Source organism: Alligator sinensis, unplaced genomic scaffold (genome assembly GCF_000455745.1).
Source record: "Alligator sinensis unplaced genomic scaffold, ASM45574v1 scaffold204_1, whole genome shotgun sequence".
NCBI classification, from domain to species: domain Eukaryota; kingdom Metazoa; phylum Chordata; order Crocodylia; family Alligatoridae; genus Alligator; species Alligator sinensis.
Genome location: NW_005842363.1, coordinates 1,249,975 through 1,261,976, shown reverse-complemented (window position 1 = coordinate 1,261,976; position 12,002 = coordinate 1,249,975). Strand labels below are relative to the sequence as shown.

At 42.3% G+C, this 12,002-nt stretch overlaps 1 protein-coding gene across 1 annotated transcript in view; it reads right to left on the bottom strand.

Annotated features, from left to right (window-relative positions):
• Positions 1-12,002, bottom strand: part of PCSK5 (proprotein convertase subtilisin/kexin type 5) — a 380,395-nt gene that overhangs the window by 150,083 nt on the left and 218,310 nt on the right. The window contains exon 12 of the mRNA XM_006029202.2: positions 9,141-9,244. Within this exon, the coding sequence (XP_006029264.1) occupies positions 9,141-9,244 (104 nt within the window). The remainder of the gene's footprint in view (positions 1-9,140; positions 9,245-12,002) is intronic.

Below are 12,002 nucleotides of genomic sequence, written 5' to 3'. Positions count from 1 at the left end.
AAGAACTGCCTTTTTTATTTATTCTCTGCACAGTACAAAGGGACCCTTATTCTTTAATAAAGTTCAAGGTGTTAATGTAATACAAATGAAAAATAAATGTAAGGTCTGGTTTACAGACTTACTGCTGCTTTACTCCAGTTTGAGGCCAATATAAGTCCACTGAAATAATGGAGGTGTAAAACTGGAGTATCAGGATGATTAAACCAGGCTCATAATATTTGAATGCTATAACTGAAGGGGAAGTATGGAATGCACAAGATAACATAGTCAGTCTACTTTTCTTGATATGTCCAGGCATTAACCTTCCCACAGGCTGCTCTACTTCAGCTCTACGACCAAGGTCCCGGGTCAGGAAGGAACACAGTGTTTCAAGGCAATGGCATGAGAAGTTGTGACAGTGATGGATTTCAAGTTAGGAGGAGGAAGGGGACTTCTCTCCTGGCCCTTTCCAGACAGCCCTTCTTCTACTCTATCTGAAGCTCCCTAACTATGCTCCTGCTCTCAGAAGGAGCCAGAATCATTTTAATTAAAAAAGGCAATACTAAGAGGCATCTCAGTTTATTTGAAGTAAAAAAAAAAAAAAAATCACAGAAATTCCTATGAGCTTTTGGGCTTTGAAAACCTACAAAGGATCTCTTCTTATTATCCATTCTCTCTCCCTACTGTCAACCAACGATTTCTTAGTTCTTGCACAGTTATACAGTTCAGAAAGCAGATAGTTTGCTTAATCTGATTTTAAATCATAGAAAAATATGGCTAGAAGGGACCTCATGTGGCAACCCTCTGATCAAGGCAGGATTGTCCCTGACAAAACCATCCTTGTCAAAAGGCTGTTTACTAATGAAAAAGCTTTTACTAATGAAAGCTTCCAAGAATGGCAATTCCACAACTTCTCTGGGTAGCCTATTTCAGTGCTTATCCAGCCGGAGAGTGAGAAAGTTCTTTCTAATATCCAACCTAACTTGCTATTTGTCCTGTGGCTACAGAGAAGAGTCTATCTCCTTCCCCTATACAACCACCCTTCGGGTAGCTGAAAACTGTTATCAAATCCTGTCTCAAGTCTTCTTTTGTCCAAACTAAATAACCCTAGTTCTTTCAGCCTTTCCTTGCAAGTCATGTTTCCTGGGCCTCTAGTCACTTTTGTAAATCTCTGCTTGACTCTTTCTAATTTATTCACATCTTTCTTGAAACAATGAACCCAAAACTGTAAACAATAAGTAAGGCCTTACCAGTACTAAATAAAGCAGTAGAATCACCTGCTTTAATTTGCAACTGATGTTCCTATTAATATAGTCCAGTACAGCCTTTTTTGCAACAAGATCAGACTCTTGGTGAATCTTCGGCATAAGATGCACCCCCAAGTCCCTTTCTGAAGAACTGCAGCAGAGCCAGTCATTCCTAGTCTGTATCTGTGCATGTGATTGTTCTGTCCCAAATGCAGAACTTTGCACTTGTCCTTACTGAATTTAATTTAATTAATTTTGGACCATCTTTCAAAGTCATTCTGAATCCTAGCCTTACCCTGCACAGTGTCTGCAATTCACACAACTTGGTATTATGTGCACTCGATCCCACCTTTGAGACTGTTAATGAAGATAGTTGTTAAACAATACCAAACCCAGGACAGAGCCCTGAGAAACCCCTTTCAGTGCTTCCTCCAAACTAGACACTGAGCCATTGATGGCTGTTAGTCGAGCAGGATGATCCAACCAGTGAGGTACCCATCTTACATCTTTTGTCTAGACTATATTTCCTTAGCTTACTAATGAGAATATAATGGGAGACAGTGCATTGAACAGGTCCTGATGTAATTTTACTATTATGTTGAAAATTATTATTCAGAGTTGTCAGCTGGGGGAAAGAAATCAGCCATCTTGAAAGGTTGCGGTAACTGAAATCATTCACAGGCATCACTTAAATCTCAGCTCTCAAACATCCAAGAGTTATGCTTCATATTTCTAATTATTTACATCCTTTCTCTACTGCTCTACATGTTCTGCAATAATAACTGTATAACTTCAGATAAATGAAATGATAAAGGTGGCTGTGTCACCCCTGTGACTGCTGTGATATTTAAACACAATTGTGACATTTCTGAAAGGGCACCATTATCATTGGACACTCTTCTCTTCCCAAGCTGCTCACCTAGACTGCATACTTTGCCAGTGTGATTCTTTAGGTAGGTGCCTACATCTCTCCTTCTCATAGACAGTATCCCACTCACAGGATCCTAATTTTAGCCACTTTGTCTGCTTCTCCTAGTGCCCTCAGAACAACGCCAAACCCTGGTGCTTTAAGCAAAGGTTACAAAATGAGAGCTCTGAGATAAAATTACCCAGTTTAAGCAATACAGTAACAATGCTGAAGCTCTGGCTTCTGTTTGGCTCTTGTTGGAAAATGTACGTTCTGATTGTTATTTCTGCCCCTTGACAAATATAATGCAAATAGTATTAGCAGAGTGGGACATGAGAGGAATTTGAATGGGAACTCCACGGTCCTCCGTTTTGTTTTCCTAAACTTTTTGGTCTAGTCCAGTGGTTCTCAACCTTTTTTGTACCAGGACCCATTTGTAAACATCAATAACCAGTCCTGACCCAGTGCCCTTCATTCCTGCCCCCAACCCCCAGGCCCCAGCCCCCAGTGTGTGAGGTAGGGGGTGGGTGTGTGGGGCACGGGGGGCCCCAAGCAGCCTCTTGCAGGCTGGAACTCTGTTAGCCTGCAAGAGAAAAGCCATGGTTTCCCAAGCTCCCTTAAAGGAGAATCCATTTCTAAAGTTTGTTCACAGCCCTTTCATATATTTTTGCAACTCACTTTTGAGTCATGGCCCACAGGTTGAGAAATGCTGGTCTAGACCATGCTCATCTACAGGCTTTATGCTGATCTGATGCTGTAAAGGGACAGTATTGCTTGCGGAGCCCATACCTAACTTAAAGAGGTTTATTTGGCATATGGTGCTGTTGAAATTGTTCAGTAGCAGCCCCTGTGTCAATGAGGAAGGGAGGAACAAGGTGTGACCAAACAGCACTAAACTGTGGGTTTATTCAGTCTCTTTGAAATGAAGATATTGTTGCGCAGATGCTGTTGTTGGTCCTTGATTCCATATTTGAATACTTACCTTTCAGAGCAGTTTTAACTGACCTGTTACCCAAATACAAAGTACTGTCTTCTACTCTTTCTAAATTTTCCCTCTGATCTGCATGCAGTGTGTGTGTCCAGATGAGCGTGCAAGAGTGTTTTGCCAGGGAGAAACAGAAGTAGCATATAGTTGTGCCACTGCTACTTGTCCCTGGGGAACGCCTGTGCATGCACCCTCTGGCACCCAGCAAGTTGCCCCAGGTGAGGTAGGGGAGGCAGGCATCAGCACCTGGGATGGCCCCAGCAGCCCTACCTGGGGTACTGGGGGCCTCCCAGGGCTCCAGTGGTGGTGATCTTGTATGTGGAGCCTGGCTGGCAGCTGGAGCATGGCTTGGGCTGGCCAGGCTCCAATTTGAGACAGTGCACACTGCCTCCATGTGTGCCACCTCACTTTTTTCAGGTGTGGGTTTTTTTGACCCTGGGTTCTTCCGATGTGAAAAAACCCACCATGCTGCAAATTAGCAGTGCAGCAAACACCTGCATGTGTGGTGCATGTGGTTTGTGATGCCCCGTCCCCATCTCCAGCAGCGCATACTGCATATGCATGCTTGTCTGGATGTGCCCAGTGAGAACATTCACGGTAATACAGCAGTTTACATATTCAACAGCTTACACCACTGAGCATTGGCTTCCATTTCTAATGATGTCTATCAAAATACATCAACTGACATCAGTGGGGCAGGATTAGGGATTGTGTGCTTTGACATTGTTTTACAAACCACAGTTGGGGCTACAAAAATCTCCATATTACTTGTAGTTTCCATAGGAAGTGGAGGCCAGTTTCTACAGGGCTCCATGTGCTGTAGAGATGATCAAACAATGGAAATGCACTGTTAAATGTTTGATGACAGTCCCCTGTATTTTTCATGGAAATTTGATTTTGCTCTAGGGCAGGGGTTGTGTGCAGGTGGGCAAGGATGGAGCACCACCACACACCATCCTGCGCTGCTGCGCACCCGCCTGGCCAGATGCAGGGGAAGCTTGCACACGGCGGCTGCTGCCACTTCACATTCAGCCGCACCCCCTCATATCTGACTGCATGTCCCTTCCCCCACCACTTAAGAGTCTGGCCATGTACCACCCCTCCCTTCGTTCGGCGGCCGGGGGTACACTGCCCTGCGTCCGGCCGCCGGGGGGGACAATGATCCAAAAAGGCTGAAAACCCCTGCTCTAGGGAAAAGAGTTCCTCATTTCTAATGCTGTGTATAATACAGCACACAGTTGGAGTAACAGTAGCATGTAAAAACTTTTTCAGAAATTTCAGTTTTTCCTAAAATTACTATGTTGTATTCTGTTTTTTAGGGTTTTAACGAGTCTTTGCTAATGCCGTACTCTTCTATCACTTCATTGTGAACTTTTAGTCTTGATAAGACACTTGAAAGAATGTGAAACCTTTCCATAGCACTTTACTGTAGTAGATAAGATCAATAGTTTTGATACTTTTAAGTGAAGAAAAGTGTGCTCTAGGCTAATCTAGAGTATGTGTCTGCATTAATTAAAAAATAAACCATTTGAGGTAGGATAACAAGTAGAATCTAGTTATGCAGAGCTTGATATTGTCTTCCTTTTTATAATCATCATAGATGCGTTGTAGCCACATCAGATCTGTTTGTGAGCTTGAATGCCGGTAAAACAAATTTTCAAAACTATTTTTGAGGCTGCTTGTTGATACACCAAAATGTAAAGATACCGGCTGGCTGACAATGAAATAATATAAAGCTTAAAAAGGACTCATTGCCATCCTGGGGGTTCATTCATTTGATGTGTATTGAATGAGTCTTGTTTACTTGCCAGAAAGAAGAGGGAGTAAAAAATGTGTCACTACGGTTGTAAAGCATAGGACAGCTTGTTGCGCTTTTCATTAATTAATCTTTTTCATTAATATAAAGAACAAAACAGAGATGTTGTAGCCAATAACTACATTTACAAGCTCCTTCGATCTGTTTCCCAACAGACGAATAGTACAGGTCGTTGTGATGAGGACAGCGTTGCCATGCAGCCCAGCAAAACGGTCCACTGAAAAGGCATGCTGACCCACTTTCAAGTACCAGCTTTTGCCGACCCTTTGTTGAGTGAGAGGTTCTTCCAAGTTTTTGTTGTTTTCACCCTTTCAATTCCCATTTCTAAAGAAGCAAGCCTCTCTCATTAGCCCCCTCCCCTCTTCTAGCATTCATGGAAGAAAGGCAGATTGTTTTTTGTGCTTCATTTTGCTTTAGTCAGTTCTAAAAAACCTTTTCCCCCTTGTTATGAACATGCCTTGGAAGAAATATGGGTCTTGCCATCAACAAAATTAGGATACAATTCCACAAGGAACTCAGCCTGATCAGAGTAATTCATCTATGAAAAACTGTACTTTAATTGTTACTCTTGGCAGCAGGGAAGGATAATAGTGAAATATTATACTAAATATTGCCACGTGCAATAGTAAAATACTGTTTTATTCTTGCCAACAGTGGTGTGCAAGCACCCCTTAGAGTTCAGGTTTGGATGTTATGATTTAATCTAAATCTTTTGCCTCTCCTCCTTCCAAACCAACAGAGGTTTAAAGAGAGCTGGATTTTTATTGGAACCATTTGCTCAGACTAAGTTGCCAACATAATTTAGTTAAAACTAGTGCTTTTATTTGGGTTAAAGTTGATTCCTTAGCTCCACAGAGGTCAAGATACTTAGTTTGTCTTCCTTCTTTTCAATTCTATCATGAAGTCTACAGCAGAGTTTTGCCAGGTCAAACTGTATTTCCTGACTCCCAGTCTTCACAGTCAACCTTGTCCACATTCATGATTTTATAAAAGAGGGGGAGAAAGCCCCTTTACCTCTCTGATCCTTTTACATCTGTAAATACTTGCTATCATAAATGAGGCATGGCACATACATGGCTCTTAGAGGGTAGGAGGTTAAGCCAGATACAGAATTATTATAAATACACAAACTCCACTAGTGCTGCTGATTATGCTACTGGTGCTACCTAGTCTACCATGCGTTTGTGGAATTTTTAATTTCCTAATGAATGACAGCTGCTGAAAAACACATCCTAGTGTGGACACTGGGTGTGTCTACACCTGTGCCTGGTTGCACAGTTGTTACTGAAGCTAACTTAAGCTGTGGTGTTCACGTGGTGTAAAATAAAGTCAGTTCTAGCTAATTTCCAGAATTCTATCCTTCGTATTTTCTCACCTGTTTCTCAAGGGAAGCAATAACACTGTTACACTGGGTGCATCTACACAAGACACAATGTTGCCATAGCGATGAGCTGCAGCTATAGCTTGTCGTTACAGCAATGTACAGTCAGCAGGCAGAAACCACGACACCGCCACTACTGCGCAGTAGCAATGAGTTGTTAATACGCAGTCATTTAGTACTTGCTTTAGCACTGCATGGGTCATTTTCAACCCTACTGCGCTGTATTAATAAGCTATGGTGCAGTACCTCATTGCTACTGTGCAGTAGCAGTGGTATCACGGTTTGTGCCTGCCGACACTCGTGTAGACATGTCCAGTACAACAGTGTGATTGGTTCCCTTCAGAAACAGGTGAGAAAATGCAAAGGATAGAATTATGGAAATTAGCTAGAACTGCAAAGCTTTATTTTACACGACGTGAAAACCATAGCTTAAGTTAGCTTCAGATAGCTGCCCAGTGATAAGATATCATTACCTTTTTCCTGCCAATACACTTTTAATCCCACTGTACTGGCATCATCCTCAAGGAAATATATCATTAAGGAAATTATTTTCCTCACACTTTCTATTTTTGCCTGTACAAGCATCCTCATACATCTGTCTTTCTCTCTCTTCATAAGAATTGTAAAGGAGACTAAACAGGACCCCTAAAATCATTTTAATTTCTGAGGGGCCTCGAAGCTAAATCTGTGTGTCCAAAGTCATCTTTTATAGTTCAGTTCTGGTCTGGATTCAAGAATAAAATTTCTATTTCTAATTCACTTTCAGAAATGTCACAGAGCTGTTTCTTATAAATTTTTCTAATATATTATATTCTTTATATAGTAAAGTCCTATGACTGAAGTGGAATGGGTTAAAGCTATGGGCCAGATTCAGGGCTGAATCAAGATGAGAATCTGTGTTCAGATTTAGTGGCTCTAATATTTTATGAACTGTACTCAGGAGGTTTTGACACACATTTCAGGAAAATGGTCATCTTCCAACAGGGTTGTAATCCTGGGAACAAACCTCATGAGAAAGGAGCCAGAAACATGTCATTCTGTTTCTGACTCCTACCCAGTATTACAGCCATAATATTATCTTGCATTGAAAAGTATTGCAAACTACCTCAAATGCAAATTACCTTGACATTCAAAGGTATTTTATTTCAAGGACCAATTTTAGCTGATCTCTAAAACAGAACATAGTCTCCTTTCATGATCATAGAACTGCTTGCCAATGACAAATCTTGGTCAAACACAGTAAAATATTTGATGAGAGGTTTTAAACAATGGTCCATTTTTAGCTAAATTTTGAAAAATGTTTACATTGCAGTTAATTGATAAATGGAATTTCTTTCCTATGCAAAATTATAATATCTCAAAACTTGTTGTCCTTCCAAGTCAGAGGAAAAAAGCTCACTATCAAACGTTGGATATTTAGAAAGAATCAAAGTTCAGAAATATTTCATTTGAGAAATGCCAAGTGTTTTGCTTTACTATTTTTGGTCCCAATCCTCAGCATTCTCAAACCAAAATATTTTGCTTTAACTTTTGCCAAAATTAACTATTATGGCCTCATCACCAGGATATACCAGTAACTGATCTGTGCCTTGGAAATCTACATACACCAAGTTAAGTCAGCTTTCTGTCTACCCTCTTTGGGGTTGACTAGGAACTACCCCATAATATTCACAAGCTTTAATTTTCTCAGTTATTTCATATCCTGATCCTTTAAGGATAAGGAACATTGTTATTTTGTTAGTGGAAAGCCAATTAAGATGTACAAGGCATAGGTGCCGAAAAAAGTATTTGAGGGTCTTGTTTAGCCAGGATAGGCTTCTATCCCTGCTCTAGGTGGGGGTGGAGGATGAGAAATGGGTTGGTGGCAGGTAGGAATATGAAGTGTGGAGGTACAGAGTTAATGGGATGGGAGTAGGTAATGAAATGGGAGATGGAAAGGAAATGGGAGCGGGGGAAGGGTGTTGAAAAGAAGGAAGTCAGCCACTAAAGGACAAAATAAAAACAAGTTAAAAAAAGAATATAAAGAAGAAGTGAAGTAAAGAAGGTTTCATGTTTTAAGAAATTATGATTTAGGATCTTGGATTGGGGTGTGGGGGGTGCTGATCATGCTTGCTGGGGTGGCTGGAAGGTGGGAATGGTAGGAGAAGCTGCTTTTGGAGGAGCTACTGCCCCTGCCCCAGGAAGGAAGCCCCAGCTCATGAGGACCTGACTGGCCCCCTGCCTTGTTCCCCTCCTCACCCCCCCGCAACTCTTGACCCCACTCCAGGGCCCATTTGTGCCCGGTGACTTGGCTACCTGGCATGAGCTCTGTAGGCTATTTGTATGGGGTTATACCCCTGCGGGTACAACCACATACAAATTCCCTGTCATAACCCTGGGAATGAAAGGGGGAGTTGTCTTGGTGCCAGAGCTGCCCCCTGGGCAGTAGAATTCAGGGAGTGGAAAGTTTGTCCACATCAAACAGGAGGGTGGGGGAGGGACAGCACTGCATCCTGGGATACTCAAGGACTGAAACTTGGCTATCTCATGTGTGGGGAGTGGCCACAGTTATGAACTGGGTAACACAGAAGAGAGAGAACTGCCTTGGAGTGGCATAACTTTAAGCTGCCTAAAGGACACTTTAAGCTGAACCTTTAAGGCAACTTTAAGCTGCCTAAAGGACACTTAAAACTACAGTTTCAGGTGCTAAATGTGTGGACAATCCAGGGGTTACGAGGTCCAGGAGCTGCTGAAAATTAATATGCAATAAGGCCCTAAAATGATCTCTCTCAAATACAAAAAAAATCGTTTTGCCTATACTAGTGAATAAGAAAGAAAGCTCTTACCCTTATAACCAGCAGCATTGGTTTTCCAGTCATTAGCATTTAGATGTCCTGCACGTGAAGTCCTTACAATGATATGCTGTACATCTCGCCAGGTCAGAAATGGACTAAGGAAAAAGGAAAAGACAAAGTACAAATTAGATTATTTCTACCAAAAAGGGAAAAACAACACTCTCAGGCAAAAAACAACTGAAGCAAAACCTAAATCTTCAGCAACCCCACTGATGGTCAAAATTACCCAGACTAAATTTACAGGGTAATGCTCCAAATTACTTCTACCTCAGCCACTCATTTCCAGCTGAGAAAAGTTCATTTATTCATAAGCAGCGGGTAGAATATACAATATTGTATACACATGAAACTGTCATGCTTTTTTAAAGAGGGAAGGATAAAAACTGATTTCACCTACAGATAAGTACTATAACACCAGCTGCTTCACGTTACATGTGTATGTGATTTCCTATGCTTATATTAGAGATGCACAAGGGAAGAAGCTTCACTGAAATGCTTTCCTAAATCACAATCATCAGGACCCCATTCCAGCAATACCTTTCATACTTAGAATGCCCATTCTACCCACTATGGAAGCACAAACCAATGTTGTCACTGTCCCTCATTCATTATCACTACTGGAAATCATGGAGAGCTCAATCTTGAATTCTTTATGCAGCTAAAACTGCCAAGTGTGGTTTTTGCCATTAATGGGAAAGTGTAATATAGGTGTAAATTTCGATAATGGGTAAATGATGACTCCATCTGCCAGGAAGACAAAGAGGCTCTTGTTAGGGTTCTCAGTTTGAAATTAGCTACTTATTTATGCTCTCAGAATAGAGGAAAATATCAGAAAACATAACCTTTCTGGTGCTCTTTGACAATTATATGGTTTTGAAGCAGGCTTCCTTTTGAAAACCACAGCTGAAAACAACATAGTTATGGTAGTTTTCTCATTTGTTCTGTTATTGATAAGGGGGACGTTCTTGCAAAACCGCAGTTAGTGGGGGCAGGATGAGCTGCAGAATGGAAATTTTTTCATCATATTTGACAACAAGTAAATGAAAAAAGAGGAATTGAGGAGCCAAGCTCATGGTCACTACCAAACATTCTCCTCTGAATGCTCACACGGCCACAGAAATGAATGGTAAAACTTTCATTAATTTGAATATTGCAGGACCAGGCCCAATACTGGTTGTCTGTACTCTCCAGTGAAGTCAGGAAGGCCAAAGCTCAACTGGAGTTGCAGCTAGCAAGGGATGTGAAGGGTAACAAGAAGGGTTTTTACAAGTATGTCGGTAGCAAGAGGAGGATCAGAGGAAGTGTGGGTCCCTTACTGAATGGGGGAGGCAACCTTGTGACGGAGGATGCAGAAAAGGCTGAAGTGTTCAACACCTTCACCTCAATCTTCACAGGCAAGGTCAGCTCCCAGACTACTGCACCAAGCAGCACAATTTGGGGAGATGGTGAGAGGCCAACAGTGGTGGAAGAAGTTTAGGGACTGTTTAGAAAAGCTGGACATCTACAAGTTCATGTGGCCAGATGCGATGCACTTGAGGGTGCTGAGGGAGTTGACTGATGAGATTGCAGAACCACTGACCATCATCTTTGAAAACTCATGGCGATCAGGAGAGTTCCTGGATGATTGGAAAAGGGCAAACATAGTGCCCATATTTAAGAAAGGGGAAAAGAAGGATCTAGGGAATTACAAACCAGTCTTCCTCTCCTCAGTCCCTGGAAAAATCATGGAGCAGATCCTCAGGGAACCTATATCTAAGCACTTGGAGGAGAAAGTAATTAGGAATAGTCAGCATGGATTCACCAAGGGCAAGTCTAGCCTGACCAACATGATTGCTTTCTGTGATGAGATGACTGGCTCTGTGGATGTGGGGAGACTAATGGATGTGGTGTACCTTGATTTTAGCAAGGCTTTTGATATGGTGTCCCACAACATTCTCACAGGCAAGCTAAGGGGATTTAATAGCAACATTCATCTGCCTGAAGGGAGGTTCGAAAGAGAATGGAGCTAAACTGTTCTCAGTGGTGACAGATGAGAGAACAAGAAGCAATGGTTTCAAGTTACAGCAAGGGAAGTTTAGGTTAGATATTAGGAAAAAAGTTTCTGACTAGGAGGGTAGTAAAATAAGATGTCGAGTGGGTAAGGTAACTAGTAGGGTGAAAGTGCTAGACTTTAGGAAAGCTGATTTCAATGAACTCAGGCAATTAGTCAAGGACGCACTGCAGAGTAGGAGTTTTGAAGAGATGGGAGCCCAGGAAGGGTGGCTGTACCTTAAGGAAATGATCCTTTGGGCACAAAGGGAGACGATCCCGATGCGAGGAAAAAGAGGAAAAGGGGCCAGAAAGCTTCCCTGGCTGACCAGAGAAATCCAGAGCAGCCTACGGGCTAAAAGGGGAGCATATAAAAAGTGGAAACAGGGAAAGATTACCAAAGAGGAGTATACCTCCTCTGCTCGTGCTTGTAGGGAGGCAGTTAGACGGGCCAAAGCTATCATGGAGCTGAGGATGGCATCCCAAGTTAAGGATAACAAGAAATTGTTTTTCAGCTATATAGGGCGTAAAAGGAAGGCCCAGGGTGGAATAGGGCCCCTACTAAATGGGCAGAAGCAATTGGTGATGGACCGGGGTGACAAGGCTGAACTTCTCAATGAGTTCTTTGCCTCAGTGTTCCTAAGTGAGGGGCAAGACAAGGCTCTCACTGGGATTGTAGAGAGGCAGCAGCAAGGTGCCAGACTACCAAGCATAGACCCTGAGATGGTGCAGAGTCACGTGAAGGAACTGGATGCGTTTAAGTCGGCAGGCCCGGATGAGCTCCATCCGAGGGTACTGAAGGCACTGGCTGACGTCATTGCACAG